The sequence below is a fragment of the Canis lupus genome, chromosome 6 (genome assembly GCF_011100685.1).
Source record: "Canis lupus familiaris isolate Mischka breed German Shepherd chromosome 6, alternate assembly UU_Cfam_GSD_1.0, whole genome shotgun sequence".
In the NCBI taxonomy this organism is placed as follows: domain Eukaryota; kingdom Metazoa; phylum Chordata; class Mammalia; order Carnivora; family Canidae; genus Canis; species Canis lupus.
The window spans coordinates 7,420,615-7,448,168 of NC_049227.1; the positions used below are offsets into that span (position 1 = coordinate 7,420,615).

The following is a 27,554-nucleotide window of genomic DNA, read 5'->3' on the forward strand; positions in this document are numbered from 1 at the left end:
TTGGAGGCCCAAAAGGTACAATCATTTTTCAACATCAGTAAACCCAGGTCTGACTCTCAGCTTACAGGCACTTTCCCAGTCTTGTCCCTGGCCCCCAATCTAACCACATTCTGTGAGTAGAAAGCACGCACATCCAATCAGCCCTTGGAAAGCAAAGGGAAATTAAAGTCATTTAAATAAAACTAAGTAGCACTGACATCAGATCTGTAAGTTTATTTGCTCAATGTACGACAGCTACATAATGACTCACATTCATGATATTCCATCACTGAGGAAAACTGCTAAGAATGGTCCGTGTGTGAAATAATTCCTTAGAGAAACACGGAGTTGGAAAAATAATCACTGATTAGACCTTAAAAATAGTTCACTGCATAACATGACAAAAAAGCACAAAGGCTCATTCAGAGAACATAGTCGTTGTTCTCCTACACTGTAATAGTTATAATTTCACCATGACAAACACCAGACATTAAGATTAAGCTAACACTGGTGTTTCTTTTGCTTCCCCCCCCCCTTAAAAACAAAATATATAACTGCATGTCACTATAGCAACATCCAAAACAGATCAATTTGTTACGATCACTATTTGGTAGAGCAAACTGTACCCCCAAAAGGAAAAATTAAATTAAAAAAACTTTAAAAAATTTGAAGACTTAATTTTTTGTCATAGGAATACATAACACCTACAGTATAAGTTAATAAATTTCAAGCTACTGTATAGAAATACAACACTAGCATGCACAATATTGTATCAATAGAATAATGGAGGAGTAATCATTTCACTGGAGAGACAGTATCAGAGGCAAGTGCATTTCTTTAAAAATAAAGAAAAGAAAAGAAACCATTCAAGCTGCTTAAATATCAAGTTTCCCATTCCCTCATTTTTAGCCCTCAGGTATAATTTTATCTTGCATTATTCTAAAAAGCAGCCAGAGCCAAAGCTGAAATTTAAAAGAAAATATAGGTTTTGTAATTCCAGTAAATCATTTCCAAAGGCTACAAGAAAGGACACAACACTGCTCACTGGACATGAAGATAAGTTAAGGAAAGCCCCACCTAACCCCCCCCACCCCCACCCAAATCATTTCCCATCCATGGCATTTACTTTAGGCCCCGGTGATGGCACAAAAGCTGTACAGCTCTCTTCTAGTTCTGCTAGGGTTCAGTTAATTGGGACTTTTGCTCTAGCGTATGGAGGGAACCTTCTAAGGAAAGTCACGCTGGGTAAACTGTGCCATGCTACAGGGCATCATCGTTCTATTCTTCACTGTCACCTGGATCCTGTCAAACGTATTCATTTCCCAACTGTAAGTTCAATTTTGGTAAACAGCAAAAGCAACTGTCAGTGTTTCCTCAATTATTACTCATACCTCCTTGACTAAATAACCCAAAGGAACAGACAAAACAAATCTGGCGTCTTAACCCAGATCTCGGGAGTTTACACTGTTTCTGATCTTGTAAAAAAGGCTGAACACACACTCAACAGGTCATGTTTTCAGACAGATTTTTTCCGAAACAAGAATGAAGGACCTAAGGCTAACTGAGAACAAATTTGTGGAAACAACAATGTAGTTTCCTTGGATTCCAGAGCATGCGTCAACTGCACTAGAGAGAAAGGATTCTCCCGTTTCAATGCTTTCATTAAAAGAAGAAAAAAAATGTGTAGAAAAACTCTTGGTCAAATAGGAGTGATTTATTATCTGATAATGATTTTAGTTCATCTTCCTACAACAACTGCCTGGGGAAGGAGTGTTTTCAGGGAGGAAAAACAGACATGCTTATGAGGCTCCCGAAACTGGACAGAATGCTTATGAATAGAAGAGCTCTTCCTTTTGGATTTGTCTACCAGTAAGCTTCTAGCACCTGAATTTCCACACACTGCACAAACTTCCTCAAGATGACTGCCCAGCTTCTATAGCTCAATGGCATCTCCACCCTATAAAGAGCCACCAGCAGAAGGTCCAGTGGGGAACACTCAAGTCAAGAGTGATGGCAGCGTGATCCCTGAGGAAGGAGCTGTGGCAGCTTAAAAACCAGGAGTTCTCTGAAAATATCAACACAATAAATGACATACAGACCTGAATTTTCTCTATTTTTGTGGTGTTTAACGTTTCTATTAAAGTGATTAATCATTTTTGTGGTGGATTTGAGAGTTAAGAGGAAAGAAGGACAAAAATCCCACAGCCACCTGCCAAGCACCTATTAACCAAAACCTAGGGTAGCTTTGATTCTCCTCAGGCAAGCCTTTTGGCCCAGGAGATAGCGAACAGCAAAACCAACCTGGATAAGGCTGACTAAGGATGTAAAACCAAAATAACTAGCAAAGAAAAAGACACAATCAATGGCTTGATGTTACGTATGGCTGTAATGGAGAATACTGTAAACTGCAATTTAGTGTTAATACTGTCAGCTAATCCAAGACTTCAGGAAACTGGCAAGGCCTAAACCATAAGGATAAACACACCTTATGTTCCAAGTCTGTCAGTTTGGGATTTCAATTAGTCCATGGCTGGTCGAGTACACCCTGAAAAAAAAATGCACAGCTAAAATAGATGAGATAGAAAGTACCCAAAACATAAGACAAGAGCGTCTGTACACACAAATCCTTACTGGAACCACAGAACTTACTGAATGAGGGCCATCTCGTTTCAGTTTTCTTTTCGTCTTAAAACCCTATTCTCTAGCAATAAGTTAAAGACAGACCGCTCCACCTGCATTCATCTACAGAACAGTCCATACGCCAGTGTGAGGCTGCTATTTCAATACCAGCACAGCTAGCCTGACTTTCCACTAGTGGTATTTTGGCAAAAATGTCAAAAGAGGCGATCAAAGACAGGACAGGTCGTGGGCTTCTCCCTAGGAAGGTCGTCCCTCCCTTTCCCTCCCCCACCCGACCCCCAGCTCATGGGAAAAAATAAAGACTGCAGTAGTAGCATCAGCGGGCGCTGCCAGTCCACCTGGGGGCCTTAATTGTTGCCTTCGCCACCGTCGTCATCTTGCTGATCGCTTGTCCAGAGCGTTAGGTTGTCACGGAGGAGCTGCATGATGAGAGTGGAGTCCTTGTAGGAGTCCTCGTTCAGAGTGTCGAGCTCAGCGATGGCGTCATCGAAGGCGGTCTTGGCCAAGTGGCAGGCTTGCTCCGGGGCATTCTGGATCTCGTAGTAGAAAACGGAGTAGTTAAGAGCCAGGCCTAATCTAATGGGGTGAGTAGGCTGCATGTGCTCCTTGCTAATCTCATGAGCTTCACTATAGGCCTTCTCAGAGGACTCCACGACGGTTGCCCGCTTCTCTCCAGTGGCAACTTCAGCCAGGTAGCGGTAATAGTCCCCTTTCATCTTCAGATAAAACACTTTACTCTCGTACTGGGTCTCACTGCAATTCTTGATCAGGTAGTTATCCAGCAGGCTCAGCACATCCTGACATACGGCTTCCAGCTCCTTCTCGATTTTTTCACGGTAAGCACGGACCATCTCAATCTTCTTCTCATTGCCATCTGCAGATGTCTTCTGCTCAATGCTACTAATGACCCTCCAGGAAGAACGACGTGCCCCAACGACATTCTTGTAGGCCACAGACAGGAGGTTTCTCTCTTCATTGGACAGTGGCTCATTTAGCTCTGTCACCTATAAGAAGAGAATGAAGAAGAGTCGTTATGGTCTGGATGATGTCGCTTGGGTTGATCACATCTTTATGCCACTACAACACTAACAGATGCACCAGGTGACTAACGTGATGGACAGAAAGAGCAGGGAGGCTGTGTGGGTGCACGGGAGGGGAGGGACACAGCAAATGACAAAGAAGGAAAATACTGCAGCTGGATCAGTGATGCCTGAAGTCCCCACTTCCTCCCTAGAAAAGGAAACACATTTTTTACATCTGTTCCATCAAAGGTCTATCAATCAGGTCAAGCTCTTAGATGTCAAAAACAAACTTTGATATAAATTACAAAAGGGCAACAGTTCTCTCCTGTAACGTTACATAAATACAAATCCTGGACATTTTAAGCATAAATGGCTGTTATATACCTCAACACTTTCCTTCTAACCTTGTCCGGTCTAATCAGTTCCATCCCTTTTCAGTGAGAATATTCTGAAGTCAAACTCAAGTTGCCTTCTGAGAAATGAGGCAGCTTTTCTGCCTTGTGTTAAGACTATATGAATTACAAACCTCAGGAACGGAAATCAAAACTGGGGCCATGTCTGGACTCAGTTCTAACACTGAGGCATGTCAGCAACTGGAAAACAGATTTGTTGCAGGCTGAACACCATCAGCGATACAAAATGATGTAGAGAAGAGCAACATACTTCTAAACTGAAGTGGCCAACAGGAATTAATGCTTCTTTCAATATGGGCATTTCTAAGTTTCGATCTTCATCATCCCAGCAAGTAATCACCCTGAGCAAACTAAGCAACACCACACCAATGATCTCTATTTTTATGACTACCAAACAACTGCTTATAATAAAAAAATAAATAAAGACTTCTACAAGGAGGATAGAACGCTTGCTTATTTTTTGTTCCTATTGAGAGAGCACATTTTTATTGGTCTGTTATTGTATCTAAGCAGTGTATACTAAGTCAGTGGCTAAGCCACAACACCAAGAATCTCAGATCATTAACTATTTCAGAAGGACTAGATACTTCTCTTGCCTTGTCCTCTCCTACCTGTGGCTCTAGTCATAACATGTTAATTGCAACAAAAACTTCTACTTCGGCCCTTTGTTCTTCTCCCCCTGCCTGGGATACTTACACAAGTGTCAAGAACGAACTTAATAGTTAATATTCATGTCCTCTATGAAATCTTCCCCAGCTCTTCATCTACCCTATTAAAACTGGCCAGTCACTCAGATCTTCAATGATCTGGGGGGGGGGGGGGGAACATAATCTAAAATGATAACCAAAACAAGGGGGTGGGATACCAAGAGATTTTTTTCGATGTGTGAATCATTCACATTTAGTACATATGACACTTTCATAAACCTGGAGGTGGGGAGGTTTAGGCTTAATTGTAATTGGTTGTGTAACTTAAATAGTATCTCTCAGGAGATAATTAAATCCTAACACAAACCAAATCTTACTCATTAGTTTACTGCAAGCAAGTCATTCTTGCAGAGGGAGAGGCAGGTTCCACGCAGGAGCCTGATGTGGGACTCGATCCCAGGACCCCAGGATCATGACCTGAGCCAAAGGCAGATAATCAACTGGCAGATACTGAGCCACCCAGGTGTCCCTACTCAAATATTTCTTAAACTGGTTAGCAGCTTTTCTTATGTTACCCTTTTACTATGCATTTTTTATTGTCCCATTATAATGCTAGAGAACACTACCAGACATGGCCTACTTATAAAACAGATGGTAGAGTAGGAAGACAGGGTTTCTGTACTACTAGACTTTAGAGCAGAAGGAAACCAGGACAGAGGTACTTTCTGTTCTATGACCCCCGCCCCCATCCCCATTCTGCTGTGGAAACACTTCTTTGGAATAAGACAGCTTCTATCATCTCACATCCAATTGTTTTTTTCCCCCTCCCCATATCCAATTCTTTACATATTCTAGGCTTTGGAGACACTACACTCAACCTGTACACCACACAGTTACTTACTCCTGCTGATTTCTGATGTGTACTCAGCTAACCTAAAAGACTGCACTTTTCCCAATCCCACCATTTACTAAGTGACCTTGGGGGCAAGCATTTCATCTCTCTGGGCCAACTGATATTTCTGCCTCTTTCATCAAGTTATTACAAGAGCGTATCAAATAAATGATAGCGTGCTCTTGACCCAATAAAGTGACAGAAAGATGTGAGCAATTACTTTTGAGCATACCTTGAATAATTTTCCATTTTAATTCTCAGCATAAGATGCCTCTAAATTTCTTATATAACCATCTGTTAACTTATATCCTTGTATCAAGTATCACGTCTCCATTTCATCTTGTTCTCGGAGCTGAAATTTCCTTAGCTACCTTACATCACTTCCTTTCCACAAATTTTAGTATCATATAGCCTGAAAATACTCCCAAGACTGGCTTTCAAACAAGCTGAGGCCTTTGTAAACTTCAGGCATGCATACCATAGGACTCCAGCCTATACTCCCTGAATACCAAAGGCTGGCCTCCTCCAGTGCAACCTGATCACTGTCTCCAATGCAAAGAGAAGCCAGAGTGCCTAAGGCCACTGAGATCAAGTTCTGGCCTTTCCCCTAAATCATGCTGTCCTCATTTCCAGAGCCAGCAACTATTTAAAGCTCAAATGACCTCACCAGTACCCTATACTGTTGGGTCTCCTCTTGCTCAAATGAAGTAAGGCTGCAGAGCCCAAAGGCAGCAATGTGTGCTTATGTAAAGCCTCAGAAACATGGAGATTATGAAGTGATAATATCCCCTTTAGATACAGTAAACTCAAACACATTTGGAACATACCCAGGTGTTCTTCGCCACTGAAAAACTAAGAGGGAAAAACCTTTAGCTCTTAAGGTCTGCTTAAAGAATAGTAAGGTTTCTCTAAAAACCTTAAGTCAGAATATCAAAAAATTTCTATCAAAAGGACTTCTGTAAGAATGAATATGTGATTTTTACATTAAAAGAGATCCCAACCATACTACTTTTTAAAGTCAAAGATAACTTTTTAAAAGGAAAAAAATTATGCTCAGCGTCCAAAAAAAGGTTTAACCAAGATAGAATGAGAATTCAATGTGGGAAGAGGAGAGATATATATCATATGGAAAGGGAGGTAATTATTTTTCCAAAGAGTCACTGAATTGTTTCTAAGAATGCAACACTTGTAAATATCGTCCCCAAAATATACTGTCACGGCTGGTGTATAATGTAGAAAGTCTGTATCCTCTGGCACATCACATGTTCCTCTTAAAAACAAAATTAAGGTTTCTCTCTTCTCAACAACTAGGATACTAACCCAAGTTCAATTTGTTTTTTAAAGATTTTATTTATTTATTGAGACCCAGAGAGAGAGAGAGAGAGAGAGAAAGGCAGAGACACAGGCAGAGGGAGAGGCAGGCTCCATTCGAGGAGCCCGAGGACTCGATCCTGGGTCTCCAGGATCACGCCTTGGGATGAAAGGCGGTGCCAAACCGCCAAGCCACAGGGGCTGCCTAACTTTTTTATTTTACAGATTTTATTTAGGGATGCCTGGGTGGCTCAGTGGTTGAACATCTGCCTTGGGCTAAAAGGTCATGGTCCTGGGGTCCTGGGGTCCTGGGATGAGTCCCACAGGAAGCCTGCTTCTTCCTCTGCTTAGGTCTCTCATCTTTAAAAAAAAAAAAATAAATAAATAAAAATAAATAAATAAATAAGTGAATAAATAAGATTATTTGAGAGACAGAAAGAGGACAGCGGGGGGGGGCGGGGGGAGGGCTGGAGGGGTACAGCAGACCTCCGCTGCCCCCTGAGCAGGGAGACAGACATGGGGCTCCATCCCAGGACCCTGGGATCACGACTGGACCTGAAAGCAGACGCTTAACTGAGCCACCCAGGCCCCTCCCAAGTTCAAATTTCTTTTAGTGAGTTAAAGATAAACAGATTAATAAAAAGATCCCCAAAATCTGTTATTCTCAGATAGCTTAAGGATAGCTTAAGAACTGGAATTCTCCAAATCCCAGCTGCTAAGGAATCAGATATTAATTAGCATCAACTGTTCTCCCCTAAGAGTTGATGCAAAGACTTTCAACCAAAGATTAGCAACCCTTGAGAATCTTGGAAAGCTATTTAGAGAACTTTCTGACCTCAACACTTAGAGCACGCAGTCTTTTACAAGATCCTTAACAACTTATCTATCAAGAACCTTAAACTGTAATGAATGCAAGTTCAAAACATTTTATCTTCTTAAATAAGAAAAAACTTGCATCAGGCCTACTTTAAACCCTATTTCAGGGGATCCCTGGGTGGCTCAGTGGTTTGGTGCCTGCCTTCGGCCTGGGGCATGGTCCTGCAGTCCCGGGATTGAGTCCCGCATTGGGCTCCCTGTGTGGAGCCTGCTTCTCCCTCCGCCTGTGTGTTTGCCTCTCTCTATGTGTCTCTCATGAATAAATAAGTTAAAAAAAAAACAAAACACAACTATTTCAATCTTGCAGAATCTTATGGAGAAGTTACAAAATAAGATTTAGAGTGGTGAATATAAGACACACTGATTTAAGAATGCTGAAGTCTCCACAATGAACTGAGTTCACATCCAAAAACTAAAACTGAAACGATAAATAGCCAGAAAAAAGGATTTTTAGGGTGGTGAAACTATTCCATATAGTACTCTAATGGTGGATACAGGTCGTTGAACACTTATCAAAATCCACAGAATGTATACCACCACAAGTGAACACTAATATATACCATGGACTTTGATAATGATGTGTCACTGTAGGTCTCAGTCTACTGATTAAAACAAACCACTCTGGGGGAGAATCCCTGGTTGGCTCAGCGGTTTAGCACCTGCCTTTGGCCCAGGGCGTGATCCTGGAGTCCCGGGATCGAGTCCCGCATTGGGCTCCCTGCGTGGAGCCTGCTTCTCCCTCTGCCTGTGTCTCTGCCCCTCTCTCTCCCTCTCTTTCATGAGTAAATAAATTTAAAGAAAATTTTTTTTAATCTTTTTATTTATTTATGATAGTCACACAGAGAGAGAGAGAGAGGCAGAGACATAGGCAGAGGGAGAAGCAGGCTCCATGCACCGGGAGCCCGACGTGGGATTCAATCCCGGGTCTCCAGGATCCCGTCCTGGGCCAAAGGCAGGCGCTAAACCGCTGCGCCACCCAGGGATCCCTAAAAAAAAATCTTTAAAAAAAAAAACAAAAAAACACTCAGATGATGTTTGGGGCGGGGAGAGGGGCTGTGGGCGAGGGGTATATGAGAACTCTGCTTTTCACTCAATTTCACTGTGATCCTAAAACTGCTCTAAAAAAATAATCTCAAGGAAAAGGTGAAAGGAGGCTCCTGGGTGGCTTAGTTGGTTAAGTGTCTGCCTTCAGCTCAAGTCATGATCCCCAGGGTCTGGGATAGAGGCCTATATTGGGCTCTCTGCTCAGCAGGGAGCCTGCTCCTTCCTCTCCCTGCTCACACTCTCATATGCTTTCTGTCTCCCCACCCCCCCCCCAAAAAAAAGAGGAGGAGGGGACTAGCGGACACTAGGTATAACATTTGGCCCTCATCTTGCATTTTTCTTATGCCCCTAGGTTTGGAGTACTAGTCATTAGAAAGGCCAAAAGAACATCAAAGAGAGAAACACAGTAACTGCTATATATGAACACCCTATACCAAACAGAAAAAATAAGATGACAAGGTACAGGATGGATATCAGTGTTCATGTAATGGATAGTCTATATACTATACAAGCAGAGGAATAAACTGCTAGAAATAAATGATACTGTTCTGCCTGAATATGTAACTAATCACATATTCTAGAGATGACTGGTCTACTAAATAACTACAAAAACTTTACAAAATACCCTGAAGCTATGACTTTTCTATCAGGGTAAAATGCCTTACACTTGCATTATACCCTGTGCAGAGGAGTTAATACAACAGACTTGAGAATGCTAACTTTAGCAAGATCTACTTGCAAACTTGACCCTTGGCCGGCATCTGAAAACTTGAATTTTGGAACGGTTCCCACCACTTCCAGATAAGAAAGGCTCCCTGCCCCTAAACTGTTTGTGCAAACAATGTGGTTTATGGTAAACACCTGTTTTCCTTCTAGGAGTCTTGAATTTTGCTATGTGCTAGGCAAAAGTACCTATGTGACCCGTCCCAATAAAACTCTCGGGGCACTAAATTTCTTATGAAACTCCCTGGCAGACACCATTTCACATATGCAGCCTACATAGGAGCCCCTGGGAGAGGACTCTTGAAACCTTGCACCTGGTTTACTCGGATCTTTGCCCAAGCACCTTTTTCCTTTGCTGATTTAGTTCTGCATCCTTTTGCTGTAATACAAAGCCCTGAATACAACTATATGCTGAGTCCTAGCAACATCATCCACCCTGGGGGTAAGTCTTGAGGACCCTCAATACATTCATTCTAGAAAACTTGATAGAACATGTCCCATAAGGTCTGATAACAAGGAAATATACTGAAAAGCCACTCATCAGGTAATTCATCAGGCATCTGTCGAGCATCTAGCATGTTTCATATGCCAGCACTCTGTGAAAACAGAAAACTTAGTGAGACATCCTCAAGGTGCTGCTCCCTGAGGAGGAAGCACAAACTTACTCACTTTATTCTTAGGATAGCACTCTGTCTGTAAAGTTTAGAGGAAATTTTATTTAGAAAATAACCATAGCTGGGTTTTTTATTTAAAAAAAAAAAAAAAAAAAAGACTGTTTACTCATGAGACACAGAGAGACAGAGGCAGAGGCAGAGGGAGAAGTAGGCTCCCCATAGGGAGCCCAACGTGGAACTCAATCCCAGACTGGGGATCATGCCCTGAGCCATAGACAGATACTCAACCTCTGGGCCACCCAGGCATCCCAATTAGAGTTTTTGTTTTTGTTTTTATAACCCAGGAGCAACCACCATGGATAACTCTACAGAAGGGAAAAATTTAAGGAACAGGAGCATCCTGGGAGTCCTGTAACTTCATATTCACCAGGGCCAAGCTCAAGATGTCACAGATGACAGAGGAGCTGCCCGGGCACTGGGGCTTTTCAGACAGTCACAAAGTCCTGTGTTTGTTTCATTACTTCTCTTCAAGGCAGACATCACACTTACAGATGTGATGTAGACAAATGAAAAGGACTGCCCCCCCCCAACAACAACAACAACAACAAAATCACACCACAAACACATTGCTGAGATAAGACACAAACTTGAGCCCTCTAGCTTCAAAACCTGTGTTCCTTCTCCCATCCCAAGTCTCTGATGATATGAGTATCACCAACACATCAAAGAGAAAGGGCTAATTTCTCTTAATACATAGACCTCCTATAAAGAATTTTGGACCAACTAGTAATAGAAAAAAGAAGTACAAGGAATGGACAGTTGAAAGAAAAGGGAAACACAGGTAGAGCACCCAATCTCATCTATTATGAATGTTCATTTTTCTCCAGACTGGCAATACCTAAAGTCAGATGACTCTATGAAGAGCAGCACTCACTCATCCATCCATGGTGGGCAACTATAAATCGGTACAACATTTATAGAGGACAATCTGCAAAGGACTAACAAAATTACACATATTCAGCAACCTTTTGACTCTGCAATTCCTACCCCCACCCCCGTTTTTTAAAAGTAAGCTCTACACCCAACATGGGACTTGAACTCCTAACCCAAAGATCAAAAGTCACATGCTACTCTATTGAGCCAGCCAGGTGCTCCTCTTGCAACTCTTTCTAGAAACTAATTCACTGCATTATTGCTAACAGCTAAAGTCTGGAAACACCAAAATGATCTTCAGTAAGAAACTAGTTAGACTATGACACATCCATACTGTGGAATTCTTAGCCATTCAAAAAGTATTTGTGAGGACACCTGGGTGGCTCAGTGGTTGAGTGTCTGCCTTTGGCTCAGGTCATGATCCTGGGGTCCTGGGATCAAGTCCCGCATGGGGCTCCCTGCAGGGAGCCTGCTTCTCCCTGTGTCTCTCTTGACTAAATGAATAAAATCTTAAAAAAATAAAAAGTGTTTGTGTATTCTAGGTATATTTCTAGAGAGGCCACTCTCTGAAAACAGAGTGGCTGGGGAGCAGTGGAGATTGAGAACATTGATTCTGACCTGTTACAGTACTTATTCAAACAAACCTACTCCATAATTCACCCTGTTAATTTTATCTACATTAAAGGTTTGGTGGGTGTTTTGTTTTGTTTTGTTTTTTAAGATTTTTAAAACCAAACCAATGCTGAGAACTAAATTTTCACAAAAAAAAGCACCCAAAGGCAGTAATTTTATATAAACAAGTTTACTGGTGTAAATAATTAACTCAAACCCGTTATCTGTTGATTTGTGTGCACTACTCCACCCCAAGAATACCTTTTTCCCCCACTTTAGTTGTATAAAAATCTTTCACTGGATCTTTATACAGGTCACGGCCAATATACAGAATATACTATAAATTTCAGCCCTGTCTCATTAAGCCAATTATTAATTCATATATTTCCCCAGTTTATTTCCATAATCTTATGGCTATCAAGTATCAGTTTCTTTCCTGTAGTAATACTCTCTATACCTATAATCACATCTTACTGCACACACATGGGCAATGTTACTAATGTTGATCACGGGCACTTTTGTTTTGAATTAAATGGAATACTTCCAGCATTTTTAAATAGTGATTCTTGTTTTGGGGGGTTTTAAGATTTTATTTATTCATTTGAAAGAGAAAGTATGAGCAGGGGGGAGGGGCAGAGGGAGAAGCAGACTCCCCTGAGCCAGGAGTCTGACTTGCGGCTCGAACCCAGGACCTGGGGATCATGACCTGAGCTGAAGGTAGACACTTAACTGACTGAGCCACCCTAGCACCTCAAGAGGAGGTGTTTAATAAACTATCCCCTGGTCCACCTGGGAGGCTCAGTCGGTTAGGCATCCAATTTTTTATTTTGGCTCTGGTCATGATCCTGGTCACAGGATCGAGCCCCATGTTCAGCTCCGTGCTCAGTACAATGTCTGCCTGGGATTCTCCTCCTCCCTCATGCATTATAGCTGCATGCATCATGCAGCTTGCATGCATTATATACACAGGTGCACACTTTCTAAATAAATAAAATCTTTTAAAATAAATAAATCAATAGGGCAGCTCGGGTGGCTCAGCGGTTTAACACTGCCTTCAGGGATCCCTGGGTGGCGCAGCGGTTTGGCGCCTGCCTTTGGCCCAGGGCGCGATCCTGGAGACCCGGGATCGAATCCCACATCGGGCTCCCGGTGCATGGAGCCTGCTTCTCCCTCTGCCTGTGTCTCTGCCTCTCTCTCTCTCTCTGTGACTATCATAAGTAAATAAATAAAAAAAAAAATTTAAAAAAAACAAAAAACAAAAAACAAAAAAACACTGCCTTCAGCCCAGGGCATGATCCTGGAGACCTGAGATCGAGTCCCGTGTCGGGCTCCCTGCATGGAGCCCGTTTCTCCCTCTGCCTATGTCTCTGCCCCTCCCTCCCTCTCTCTCTGTTTCTCATAAATAAATAAAATCCCCTAATAAATAAATAAATAAATATCCTCCAACATAGCCCTACCCCTTAAAGATCCAGTATTGCATGGAATCCTTACTTCTCCAGGTTAAGAATGGAAGCACAGGGGCACCTAGGTGGCTTGGTCAGTTAAGCATTTGCCTTTGGCTCAGGTCATGATCTTAAGGTCCTGGGTTTGAGTTCACTGTGTAGGAGTCTGTGTTTCCCTTTCCCTCCCACTTGTTCTCTAATAAATACAAATCTGGGGAAAAAAAAAAAAAAGAGGAATGGCAGGACAATATTCCTCAAAATGGCAAGTTACCACATGACTCCGCAATTCCACTCTTAGGTGAGTATATATGAGAGAAATGAAAACATCATCCACACAAAAACTTATACACAAATGTTCTTAGCAGCATTAGTCAAAACACCCAAGACTGAAAACAATCTAAAGGTCAACTGGTGAGCAGACTAAATTAAATGCATTATTCAAACAATGGAGTATTACTCGGGCATAAAAAGGAATGGAATAAGGACACAGGCTACAACACGGAGGGCAGTGAAAACACGATGCCAAACTAAAGAAGCCCTGTCACAAGGAGACCACACACTACAGGATTCCAGTGACAGGAAATGTCCCAAACAGGCGAATCTACAGAAACACAAAATAGACTGGTGGTTGCTTAGGGCTGGGGGGTTTTGAGAGAGGGCAGGGGAGTAGACAGTGACTCCCCATGGGTACAGGGTTTCTTTTTCGGAGAGTGACAGTATTTACTCTAGGATTCAGACACTGATGCTAGCTAACACAACCCTGAAATGCTAAAAAAAACCCTGAACCGTACACTTGTAATGGGTGAACTGGTATGTGGATTATATCTCAATAAAGTTGTAAAAATAAAACTGTTGCACTGTACCATAGTCTACATTGCACTTTCACACACTAGCAATTAAACATTAACTCATGTGTGCCTGAGGAGTTCCCAATTCCAAATAGTTCATCCTTCATAATACGTGGGCTTATACAAAGACAAGTCACTGTCACAGAGCATAAACCTCTAATATTAATTTTGTTATTTCAAATCAACTCCTATGTAGTCTAATGTATGTTAATATTTCTCATCCCCTCTCCCAAGATGAGAACAAGAGTATTGTGTAGTTTTATTGCTCAGGTATACTTAAACAAACGTGAAGAGGGCTAAGAAATTTACATTCCCTATCACAGGTATTTCTCATTATAAAGCATCAAATTGTGCCGCTATAGGAGGGAAACACGAAGGATAGAAACATACTGAGATTATATAAGATTACGTATTACTTCCCTAAACACAGACAATCCACACAGATATCAAACCAGAGCTCCTCCCCTCTTGCAGACCCTGAGCAAAGGTTCCCCCTGCCCCCCACCGACCTGCACATCTTCTGTGAGAACTGGACCTAAGTCCATCTTCAGAAATTAATTTCATGGTAAAACTCCCTACAACTGTCATGTGCTAGCCTTATGAATTTTATCTCTTGGGGCCACAATCAATTCCTCAAAACAGATGAAGACAATCCTCCTAACTCTTCGTCTTGTCTACTTACTGTTTATATGATCTGGATATAACTCCCCTCACCATCCTCTTCCCACAAACAGGCTCCTCTGTCACTACCCGTAAGCCTGCTGAGAATACAAGACTCAAACTTCAGCCAGGCTACCTCCTGAATGCAGGCAAACAAAGAGCTAATATTTATCATGGCTGCTTTAATCATAGATATGTTTTGGTGAGGGAGGGGAGACTCTCCCAGCAGAAAATTAAACTAGCTGATGTGTACACAAGTGCTGTATGAACTATGGTACACTGCAGCAGTTTCTTAAAAACAGCTCTACAGAGATTACTGAGCAAAGGCCAGGGATGCTCCTGAACACTCTAATATGCACAGAGAGGCCCCCTACAAGAGTGAAGAATAATATGGCCCAAATATCAATGGTACCAAGGTAGAAAAATGCTGTACTGGAACGCCTGGGTGGCTCAGTGGCTCAGGTCATGATCCCAGAGTCCTGGGATCGAGTCCTGCATCAGGCTCCCTGCACGAAGCCTGCTTCTCCCTCTGCCTGTGTTTCTGCCTGTCTCTCATGAATAAATAAATACATCTTTAAAAAAAAAAAAAAAAAAGGAAAGAAAAACCCTGTATCCTATAGCAAGTTATCAATACTCAGGTCATGTTACTCTTTTTTTTTTTTTTTAGGTCATGTTACTCTTCCTCATACTGTATACTTCTGCACTCTCATGCTTGTCCAACCACCTCAGCACACTTCCAGAACCCATAAAGAAAAATTCTCTGTAAATCTTTCAAGTCCTAATTCAAATACTACATACACTTCCTTCCAGAAGCCTTCTGAAAATTTCTCAGGCAACACTAATCACAGCTTACTCTGTGTATTAATTTTTACCTTGCATCCTTTATACCACTTACTTCTAGTGCCTCATACTGTTAACTATATACCCCTCCTTTCCCCACAAAGACTGAAGTCCTTAGGGACAGGCACACATTGCGTACACCAATGAATCACCATCGTACCAGTCACTTCTAAGTGTTTAGGTGACCCGAATCTATCCTCAATGTATCAAGCCGATTGTTTGCAAAAGTGGCTCTACTAATTCCTCCCAACCCTGTATAGATCTTTTTCGTTTGCAGTATGACTTTGTAGCTCCTCCCATGAAGAAATGGAATCTTAGCTCTCCACCCCTACACTCTGCACTTGGTCATGTGACTTGCCTTAGCCAGTGGTCCAGTAGCAAGCCTGAGGCAAGCAGAGGCCTGAAAAGTGCTTGTGAATAGGAGAGAGCTTGCTGCTAGAAAACTTCCGTGGCCACTTTAGTTTGTCCCCCCGCACCCCGCCAAAGATTTTTATTTATTCATGAGAGGCAGAAACATAGGCAGATGGAGAAGCAGGCCTGTCATGGGGAGCATGATACAGGCAGGACTTGATCCCAGGACTCCAGAATCATGATCTGAGCCAAAGGCAGACAGACACTCAACCACTGAGTCACCCAGGTATCCCTAAACAGCTTCTTATACAAATCCATACTGACTCCCCTTCGTAACAATTTCCTTTTAGGTCTTTTCTTTGCTTCTACAACTTTCCTGGAATCAATGTCCTGTTCATTTTTGTTGGGATTACTCACCTATGTCCAGATCTGTGTCTAGCTCTCTGGTTCCACTTGCATTGTCCAAGGCTATTCCCCTGAATTAATTATAAACAACAGTGTAGCTATCTCACCAAATTTGACAACTTAACCCCCAAACCACACCCTGACCTCCTTGTTCAAAATCACTCACCTTTAAAATCAAACTGTTAGGGGCACCTGGGTGGCTCAGTGGTTGAACGTCTGCCTTTGGCTCGGGTTGTGATCCTGGGGTCCCTGGATCCAGTCTCACATCAGGCTCCCTGCAGGGAGCCTGCTTCTCCCTCTGCCTATGTCTCTGCCTCTTATGAATAAATAAATAAATCTTAAAAAATAAATAATAAAATAAAACTCTTACACAACCTCCATCCAATAATACCAGTCCTCACTCTTACCTACTAGCCCATGCTCCTGACCTCCATCCCTTCTTTCCTTCCCTTTAGGCTTTATTCCTTTCTTCTAAGATTCACGAATTCAATTATTCGTGTATGAATATGAACTTTCCTACTGAGGGGAGAGGAGACAGGGAAGGAGACAGAGACAGACACCAAACTAAGACAAGTCCCTGCACATTAAGGTTTTCCTAACCTCAGCAGGGGCCCTTTGCACCTACTGCTTCGCAATACCTGCTTCCTGCCACCTCTTCATGGAGAGTGACCACAAGGAAAGAGGTGCCTCTTCTTAGTAAACAACTGGTACTATCATTGCCTCCTCCCTGTTTGCAAACGCAGTGTTTCTTCCCCTTCACTATATGCCCAGCAGTCAATCTCTCCCCTAGATCTTGCCTCCTCCCCTCCTGCTTTTTCCCATTAGCACATCACCCAAGATCAGGATGAAAATGAGTAAGTGGAGGCGAGTGAGTGCCTCAGTAGGTTGTCTGCTTCTCCTTTTTCTGCACTTTCCCCTGCTAGTACTCTCTCAAATAAATAAAATCTTTAAGAAAAAGAAAAAAATAAGTGGCTTTTAATCTTATCTTTCTCATTTCCTGCAAAATCAAGCTCCTGAAAATAAGTCTATACTTCTCAGCACTTCCTGAGCTTTCATTCAACTCGCCTTACCACCCCTGCACCTACTTGATAAAGCCATCAACTGTCATTCCCCTTACCCATCCCCAATCAACATTCCCTTACATCTTCAACTTAAATCTCTATTCCTAAAGGAATCCAACACTGCCAACCACTCCCTCTTTCCAGACCAGCTCTTCCCTTTGTTAGCATTCCCTCCTGGTTTCTTGCCTTCCTCACTACCAATAGGCTCAGCCACCTCATTCTGACTCAAACTCTCTACTTTCCCTAGGTGACCTTACTATGCCTGGTTTTAGCCATCACGGATAAACAAGTGTCCGCCACTAGAATGTCCATTCCATAGGGGCCACGAAGTGGGCCACGGATTCCCCAGCTCTCAGACCAAAGCTCAGTCACTAGTTGGTCCTACAAAAATGTTTATTTGATGGAGAGAATATGTAATACAGTGTTTGTCCTGTGTATGGTGCTATTCTAAGTGCCGTGCACATGTTAACCTGTAGCTACCTCTACTTACATGGCTCCCCAAACTCAGCACAACCACAATGGAATTCACCACGTCGGTCATTCTTCCTCCCTCCTCTTGTCTCCAGCCATCCAATGCCCCCAAACCTGCTCTCACCATCCATCCTCATGTCCAGGTTCTCATCCCTTCAGGCTCCACCCCATAACACTCTAATTTGTCTCCCTCCCTCCACTTCACGGTCCTTCTTTTCTTTAAGATTTTTATTTACTCATGAGAGGCAGACACAGGCAGAGGGAGAAGCAGACTCCATGCAGGGAGGGGCTGCCCTTCACGCTCCTTTTCAATTTCCAAATATTTTCAGGCCAAAAATCAGATTATGATCCTCTTCTGCTTACAATCTTTCCATGACTCTCCATAGTTTAAAAACTCAAGACTTCACGAAGCCCTTTGTGAACTGGCCCCAACTCACCTCTGTGGACTCATTTGCTATTTCCTCAAATACACACCACTGCAGTACATTCTCCTCCTGCACACTCTGGAACTACACAAGTTATTCCCTCTGCCATGACATTCCTTCCTCCATGCTCTCCTCCTTCCAGCCTCACCGAGACCCAGCATTGCTTCTGTACCAAATATCCTGAAGTCCAGTGTGACTTTGATGTCCTGTTACTCTATTACTGTTGTTATAGCCGTTGGAAACTTACCATATTGTTTTCCTTTCCTTAGTAAATGAATCCCCTTCCAAAATTAAGTTTTATGGAACACCTGGGTGGCTGAGCAGTTGAGCGTCTGCCTTTGGCTCAGGGGGTGATCCCGGAGTTCTGGGACTGAGTCCCGCATCGGGCTTCTGGCATGGAGCCTGCTTCTCCCTCTATGTTTCTGCCTCTCTCTGTGTCTCTCATGAGTAAAAATCTTAAGGAAAAATTAATCAAGTTTTCCTGCAGAACCTTCAAATGGCAAAAAAGAAGTAAAATGATAGCATACCCACCTAAATTACTGTTAACATCATTAAATTGGGCAGCTCTATACCTGTGAGCATGGATTCAAAGCTAGGCTGTTTGGGCCCAGACAGCTAAGATATGCTTACTACCTACTTACCCACCCATCCACCCAAATACCCAGCAACATACAGCCCTTAAAACAAATGATTTTTTAAAAAATGCTTCGCAAGCAACAGAGCCAAACAAAAGCAAAGTTGTTTATTCACATCGTCCTCAACCAATAAACTGGGTTTTAGCTCTTCTATCAGATTAGTGATAAAAGCCAGAAATAACTGAAGAATCTTTCCAAAAACAAAATAAAGGCAGTAAAAGAGGAATCCCAGTCCTGTAATGATAGAACTCTTAACCCACAGACAACACATCATGAATCCTCTGCCCCCTCATGACCCATCCAGGCTTTCATTCCCCTCACGAGAAAAAGCTGATGGTAGGCAGCACTTGCATTTCAACTGAAGCGAAGTGCCTCTCTTAAAAATCAAGGAAAAAATGAAAATCATCTGCCATGTGAATTAAATGCTTTAAGCAAGAAACTACATTTGAGATTGCCAAATTTGAATGTGGAGAGATCTTGCTGATAACCTAAGCATTTATGGCCAATACAGGGTAGTTTTAGGTCGTTAAGAAGCCATCTTCCTCTAAGATGGTAAATCTGGTAGGAACACAGACACAAGATTGACTGTTATGCTGACAAATGGTGAAGCTGGTTGTATGAAGACATATCCTACTGTTCGTCTCTAGAAATGTTTGAAATTTTTCATATTAGTTTTAAGTAATCTACACCCAACATGGGGCTTGAACTCATGATCTGATAAGAGATTCCCCCACGTTCTAAGTATTGAGCAAGCCAGGCCCTCAGTGCTTTCTTTTTAAAGGCAATCATTCCAACCACAAGAAAGCAACAAAAGGGAGATTCGCTGCTAGCAGTGAAGTTCTTACCTGCTTGACTTCATTTTTCTTCATGTAGTAAAGTGGAATAGGTTATCCTTGAATTTAGAAGCGTGTTATACCTACTTGATTACATTTTCCACTACTTTTAAGAAAACTCAGTACCCACTGTGATTTCAAGAACCTTAAAAATTATGCTTAGCTCTTCCTTTCAAAAATTCCACTTCTGGGGATGCCTGAGTGTCTCAGCGGTTGAGCGTCTGCCTTTGGCTCAGGGTGTGATCCTGGGATCCAGGATAGAGTCCCACATCGGGCTCCCTGCATGAAGCCTGCTTCTCCCTCTGCCTATGTCACTTCCTCTGTGTCTTTCGTGAATAAATAAAATCTTAAAAAAAAAAAATTCCACTTTTGGGTCTCTATCCTAATATATAAACTATGTTGGAGGGTACCTGGGTGGCTCAGTGGGTTAAACATCAGCCTTCATCAGGTAAGGAATCCCACATCAGGCTCCTTGCTCAGCAGGGAGCCTACCTCTCCCTCTCCCCTGCCTGCAGCTCCCCGTTTGTGCTGTCAAATAAGTAAAATCTTAAAAAAATATATGTTGGAAGCTTTAGCCATAAAGATACTTATAACATTACTTATAAATTCGGAAAGAACACAAACGCTAAATACAATTATGAAAAAATTAAATTATGAAACACCCATAGAACTGTTAAGCCATTGAACATAATAACAGGAAAAAAAAGGATCCTTGAAAAAATGTCAAGGGAGAAGGCAAGGTACAAAAGCAAGCCTAAACACTACAGAAAAAGACACGAGGGAAATATACCTGCATGGGGAATAATTATGGTGATACCTGTCATTTTTTCCCAAATCTCCAAGCATCCAAAAGGCCAGACATGTTTGTTATCAGTAATCAGTCCCATTGATGACAGCCTTCCAATGACCAGACTCCCTTAGAAAATAACAGCATCCCAAAATTCAAAATATTCTAGAATATTCTAAAAAAAAAAGGAAAAAGAAAAATAAGAGTGCCTGGCTGGCTCAGTCAGTAGAGCATGACTCTTGATCTCGACATTTTAAGTTCAAGCCTCACATTGAGTGTAGAGAGAAATTTAAAAATTTTTTTTAAAAAACAATATTTTGGGCAGCCCAGGTGGCTCAGCGGTTTAGCACCGCCTTTGGCCCAGGGTGTGATCCTGGAGACCCAGGATCGAGTCCCATGCCGGGCTCCCTGCATGGAGCCTGCTTCTCCCTCTGCCTTGGTCTGTTCCTCTCTCTCTCTCTCTCTCTGTGTCTCCCATGAATAAATAAAATCTTAAAAAAAAAAAATAAAATAAAAACTATTTTTTCTGCACTCCCACTAGCTTTTTCTTGCCTCAAGATGGTTGTTAAGCCTCTTATTCTCTCCTTGCACTTCTAGATTGGGTCATATTCAACTTAATATAAAAAAGTTAGTGCCTCTATTAGAGATGTAGTTTAAAAGACTCGATATAGGTCACATGTGAAGAATGGAGTATCATTTGAAAATAGCATCTATCCACCAGTCTACTCATATCAGGCAGGCCCTCACATAAAACTGTGCTGGCAGGAGTATGGGATTGGGATTATCTGCATGGCTATTGGCTACTATATCCATGTGGGGCCACCAGGGCAGAGACCTACTCACTTAATTCAGTCCAAAAAAAAAAAAAAAAAAAGTTTTAAGCTTATTTCCACATCCTTAAAGTACTGGCACCAGAAACCACTTCCCAGATCCAGGTTTTTTAATATGATAGGCTCAAGTGTTGTGTTAATAATTCCTTTCAAAAAGCTCAAGAAAAAAAGAAAAAAAAAAAAAAAAGAAAAAAAAAAGCTCAAGAAATTTAAGGGCAGCCCGGGTGGCTCAGCGGTTTAGCGCCACCTTCGGCTCAGGATGTGATCCTGGAGACCCGGTCAGGCTCCCTGTATGGAGCCTGCTCCTCCCTCTGCCTGTGTCTCTACCTCTCTGCCTCTCTCATGAATAAATAAAATCTTTAAAAGGAGAAAAAAAAAAAAAAAAAAACTCAAGAAATTTAAATGATCTATCTCCTCAAAACAAACCTGCATTTTTAAAAGCCCTCCTCTTGTTACCCTCTTACCCTTCCTTCTCTCTGCCACTGCAGCTGCTCTGCACATTCGGCTGTGGGGGAGGGAGGCTAAGGGATTCCTCTTGAGCTGTCATTACTTGTGCAGCTGCCCACTGCTGTCACTGTCCTATTCCCAGCTCTGACGCCCCTGTCCTAGTAACAGAATTGCCCCTGTCCTAGTAACAGAATTAAGAGGAAAAAGCTGACCTTACACCTGGGTCCTATTCAGTTTGGCTATCTCCCCCCAAAAGTAAGATCTTGCTCCAAAGATTAAGAGGATGAGACCGAGGAGTTTATCTGGAAATTTACTTTCTAAATCTCATGTTAAACGATCTACATATGTGAGAACACTCTCATTCCCTTTTACCTACTTGCAACCCAGCTATGCAGCACAGTATTCAACTCAGGTAAAGAAAAATCTCCCTCTATAGGACACAACTTTATAGGTGAAATGCTGCTAACAATTTAGCTTAAACTTCACTAGTTTAGAAAGGAAGAAAAAAAAAAAGCCATGCAAAGTCCTTAAGACTTATTTTTATTGTTGCTGTAAAATCATGGAATCAAACCGATTCTTTAACCATTTATCTTAAAATTAAAGCTCTCTTTTGGGAACGTCTATTGATCACTTTTCATGGAACTGGTTTAAATGAGTAAAATCAAAATTCAAGGATCTCTGTGTGATGATATGGTGGTAATGAACCAAAATCATATTTGATACCTAAAAAGGAATTTGAGGAAGACAACAGGAAAATGATTATGAAAGGAAAGGTAGCTGATACTGGTAGCCTTTACAACCTACAAAGACAAGCTGAGCCTCCCATGATTACAGTCGTAAATATATGCTCAAATGCTAAAAAAACAGAACTTAGAAAATAAGGACAAAAGAGGGGTGCCTGGCTCATTCAATAGGACATGCAACTCTTGATCTTGGGGTCATGAGTTCAAGCCCCATGCTAGGCAGTTTAATTAAAAAAGACAAAACACTGGTTTATGTGTGTTTTCCCCTTTGACTAGTAAACCTATAAAATGCTCTGTGCTTTTCTTCCACATCCCATGGAATCGGAGAGCAATACAGTAATAACCAGATGCCTTGCGCCAGGTAAGAAGAGTTAAGGCTGGTGATAATGGTAGTAAGAAGCTCTTGGAAGCCTCAGAAGCCCCCAATGTTGTATATATAACATCATACACAGAGTATTCCCATCAGTTTAGCATCCCGTTCTTGAACAGCTCACCCTCTCCATGCTGTACAGTGTTCATTAGGGAACCGCTGCCACAGCAGGGAAAGCATTTATAACGAAGTCAGCATTGGGATGGAAAATGAGTCATAGTAATAACCCAGCAAAATTTCCATAATCTCCAATAGTTAATAGTTTGTTCTGATTTCAGATAAATTCTTATTTATTTGGGGGAACATCATACGGTTATTAAGCTCTGTAACTTCTTAAAGGGAAATATAAACCTAGCTAAAATAAGTCTTTTTTCAATTTATGCTGAAAAGGTTCAGATGTCAGAAAACAAAGACAAAAGGATGCCAATTACCATTGGCTGTGAGCTGTGATTACTTCACTATTGACACATTCCTGAATCAGTAGTCTTGAAATCCAGCCAGCTACAGCCAAACCATTGTCCCTTTTTAGAAATATCATTTTCTCATTTTTTTTAACTAGAGATAATGGTTGCACAACATTGTGAACGTGCTAAATTTTACTGAATTGTACACTTGAAAACGATTAGTTTGATACTATGTGACTTTTACCTTGATAAAAACAAAATCATTTTCTCTGCTTTTTAATAATTTAGAATTTGGCTTAATAAGGCTTCCCGCAGGTGCTAGGGAATGAAATTCTCCCCGTGGTCTGCTGTTAACCCAAAGCTCTGTAACAATGATACACATTTAGCAGTACCTTTTTTCCTTTTTTACCTTGATATGATTCAAAAGACAGTGTTTTTTAATTATAAAAAGCAATTGTCATTGCAGTTATTGCAAAGACTACTACATAAAAAGCCAACTGTTATCTGTATTCTTTCCACCCCAAAGAACAGAACAATTGAAACCACATGACTTAGAATAATGGCTGGCAGAATTCCACCTCTGAAGTCTGCAGAGGTGTCACTACTCCATTAGCGATAATGGCTATTGATCTAGCCTCCTGGAAGGGCTAGGATGAAAAACAGAGTATTTAAGATATTAAGAATTGTAGACCATATGGATTCCAATAAGACTCTTCTATATAATTAAGGTAGCCTTTTCCAACCAGTGTCCCCCAATCCAGTCACTTCAATAAGATGAGTAGCCCAGAGATCTTTTCTCCCTCCTGAGGCAAGTACCAGTAGCCTATTTAGAATATTAACTTCTGGAGAGGCTATTAGAATCCAAAGGACAAGACAGAACTGTCTAACAAGAAACATCTAGGTGTTCCCTTAAATGGCAGACTACAGGTTTCTCTTAAAAAACTAAACTTCTGAGGTGCGTAACTGGTTCAGCTGGAAGAACATGTGACTCTTGGTCTCCAGGTCGTTAGTTCAAGCCCCAAACTGGATATAGAGATTACTAAAGGGATCCCTGGGTGGTGCAGCGGTTTGGCGCCTGCCTTTGACCCAGGGCGTGATCCTGGAGACCCGGGATCGAATCCCACGTCGGGCTCCCAGTGCATGGAGCCTTCTTCTCCCTCTGCCTATGTCTCTGCCTCTCTCTCTCTATGTGACTATCATAAATAAATTTAAAAAACTAAAAAAAAAAAAAAAACTAAAAAAAAAAAAAAAGAGATTACTAAAAAAAATATTAAAAAATTAGCTTAAAACAAAACGCCAGTAAACTTCCCCTTTTCTTCTTCAAAACACTGCAAACTGTTCCCATCCTCGGTCACCCACACACAACTACCACTCTGCACAGGTACCAACAGTATTATTACTAGAATAATTTCATTAAGTGCAAATTTAATCCCCCTGTCATCAGAATGACTTCAGCCTTAGAAGAGTGCTCCTTGGGTGACAGGACCCAGTAATTTCTTTGTATCTTCCCGTATTTTCCCAATTCTCCAAAGATGAGATGACTTTTATAAACAAGGCAAGAAACAAAGTTTTCTAAATAGTTACTATTTTTGAGCACCTACTACATCCCTTACTTAATCCTCACAAGTATTTCAAGTAGATATTGACCTATTTTACAGATGAGGAAAATGAGGGTCAGAGATAAGCATACCTCCTCAGTCACAGTGAACAGGTTTGAAAAAAGATCTCCTTTATTTTACACTGTTCTTTCCTCCATACTCTGACAAGAAGCAGAAGCATAAATATGTGAAAAAAGAACTTTTCCAAGTCTCAATGTAAACGAATCTTCACTCGTTAACATTACTGAAAATGACCCAGTAGGAAATCATAATTTTTAAAGGTTTTTATTATGACCTGCCAAGTTAAAAAATCTGCAATAAACCCAAGTATACAGCAGCCTACCCAGCACTATGATCAGAAAACATATTGTTTAGAATTTCTATTTTTATTCCATTATTGTCCAATTTTAACAGAGACACATGTTTTAAAATACAAATATACTTTTGTGAGTAAACTAGAAACTGGAAAATGAATAGGCATTATCTAGAGGTCACGGATTTTCATGCCTAAAGGTAAATGAAATTCTTATTTTTTGGACCAACTCTTATCTGGTGGATACGGTGAAACGCTCAATTCCACCTGCTTATCTGCTAATTTCTGCATTACCTTGGACAAATGCCATTTGCATACTCCCTACCAGCCCTTAGGTGCATTGCAGCCTCTGTGTCATTGTGTGTGACATCACTGGGTTGCTATGGATATAGGTGCGAGGTCACTCACTTTCCTGTGAAACTAGAAACATGGAAAAATTAGAAGCGTCTAAATAGCATGAACTAAACATATTTATAATACTGCTATCTCTTAAAAGTACAACTTATCATTTGAGCTTTAAAATGTTTTAAATTTTAAATCTGTGGCAATACATTAATACAGCAATACTCCCAATTTCAAAATCAAGGCTCTTCCTAAATAAAAACCTTTTTTGTTAAGGTAGCTGGCTTAAATAAAGCCATCAGCATTGTTATGCATTTTTTATGAAATAGCAAAGTTATTCAATAATTAATCTGTGATACCTACATTGCTTCATTATAAAGATTTAACATGCAAGAAGATACACTCCTGAATCCACTTCACACTGGAGATGCATTTTCAAAATCTTTGTTACATAATGCAGAAGTTAAATGTTAAGGTAGTGAGAGACCTAAATCATTCATTAGATAATTTATATGTTTGATTTAATAATACTCAGTATTTGCCCCCTCCTCTAATATCAAACTCCGATAGCCCATTAAATATATGTACTGTTACTGACAAAATGGTGCAATACAGGCAGGAATCTGCATCCCAGACAAAATGCGACAACTGGCGATCAGCATTCTCTTTTCATCAGCATGAGGATGCACTAGTTTTTATTTTAAAAAGCCTCACATTTATCTAAAACAAATTATTAAAAAGACTTTTTCTCCTTTAAAATAACTCCTCCCAGCCTCCACCCAGTCTAGGCTCTCTGCAATATGACAAATGCAGAATCTTCTAGAATGACTTGATACTGCCTCCCACCACTGCTTTGTTTGCAATATCAGATCAGAAAGAATATTTTTTCAACTTATAGGAATTTCAACAGATGTGTGCCGATATTCAAAGAAACAGCATGTGTCACAAATTGTACCAGTCAGCTAAATGTATAATCTTTATTTCAAAGACAATACGTACCCTCTTTAATACAAAAAGCCATCAGGAAAAAATGGAGAGGACATGTTGAGAACAATCAATGAAAATGCCAGCAAGACATACATTCCCCTTACCTAAAAGCAAGAAGACTTGCTTTGGGGTATGGAGAAAGAGGAGCCTTTTGTTAAGAAAAACGTGAGGGCAGCAAGGAGGTTTCGGTTTTGCTCCATTGAGCCCAGGGTTTCAGGAGAGCCTACATTTTTCCTGGTTAGGTTCTAAAGGATCCATCAGGAGAGGCAGTGGGGAAGATTTGGGGGGCGGGGGGGGGGGGAAGTATTAGAAAACCAGGAGACCTGATAAGTGAATGGGAAAGGCGCCGCCCAGACACCAGGGAGAGAAAGAGGAACCGCATCCATGCGGTCCCCCGCCCCCACCCCCAGGCTGGGAGGAGGGGAAGTGGGGCACAAAGGATGTTCACGGCCCCCGCTCAGGTCCCCAGCGGACCCGGAGACTCGGGGCCAGAGCCCCCACTCCCGAGACCAGCCCTGCATGATCCCGCCCCAGCCCGAGCCCGGGGAGGGTCGAGGCAGCGCCGCCGGCCCTGGGGGAGCTCGGGGAGAGTCCGCGTCACAGCCCGGGTCCCTTTCGCTGTCGGGGCCCTCCCCAGCTCCCCGCCGGGGGCGGGGAGGGGCGGCCAACGCCGCAGTCGCGACCGGCGACTAGTCCCTGGGCCGTCCACGCGAAGGCCCGCGTCTGCGAAGGGGCTGGGGCGAGGCGGGGGGAGGGGAGGAGAGACTCACGTTCTTCATGGCCGCGGCCATGTCGTCGTAGCGCTCCGCCTGCTCGGCCAGCCGGGCTTTCTGCACCAGTTGCTCGCGGTCCACCATCTTCGCGGGCTGTAGGTCGGGCCGGGTGAGGAGACCGGGGCGGCCTGAAGGGCTCGGAGGGCGGCTGCGGCGCGGCTGGAGCCCGTGTGCCGGAGGGACCGACCCACGAAGCGAGCAGCTGAGGTGGCGGCGGCGGCGGCGGCGGCGCGGAGGATGCGGACAGAGCTGCGACCGCGGGACCGGGCGCGAGGCGGCTGCG

The 27,554-nt window shown here is 42.2% G+C and overlaps 1 protein-coding gene across 1 annotated transcript; it reads right to left on the minus strand.

Moving 5' to 3' along the window:
- Nucleotides 1-193: 193 nt before the first annotated feature.
- On the minus strand, nt 194-27,554 carry YWHAG (tyrosine 3-monooxygenase/tryptophan 5-monooxygenase activation protein gamma). The gene is made up of 2 exons (XM_038539159.1): nt 27,269-27,554; nt 194-3,623 (listed from the first exon to the last, which is right to left on the minus strand). The coding sequence occupies exons 1-2, from the start codon at nt 27,353-27,355 to the stop codon at nt 2,967-2,969; spliced, it is 744 nt and encodes a 247-aa protein (XP_038395087.1). The 5' UTR covers nt 27,356-27,554; the 3' UTR covers nt 194-2,966.

What these genes read in the sequence shown, in the direction of transcription:
- YWHAG (XM_038539159.1), bottom strand. Translation starts at nt 27,355, where the DNA reads ATGGTGGACCGCGAGCAACTGGTGCAGAAAGCCCGGCTGGCCGAGCAG. An exon ending in TGGCCGCGGCCATGAAGAAC is followed by an intron (nt 3,624 to 27,268) that starts GTGAGTCTCTCC and finishes CTCTTCTTATAG; the next exon opens with GTGACAGAGCTAAATGAGCC.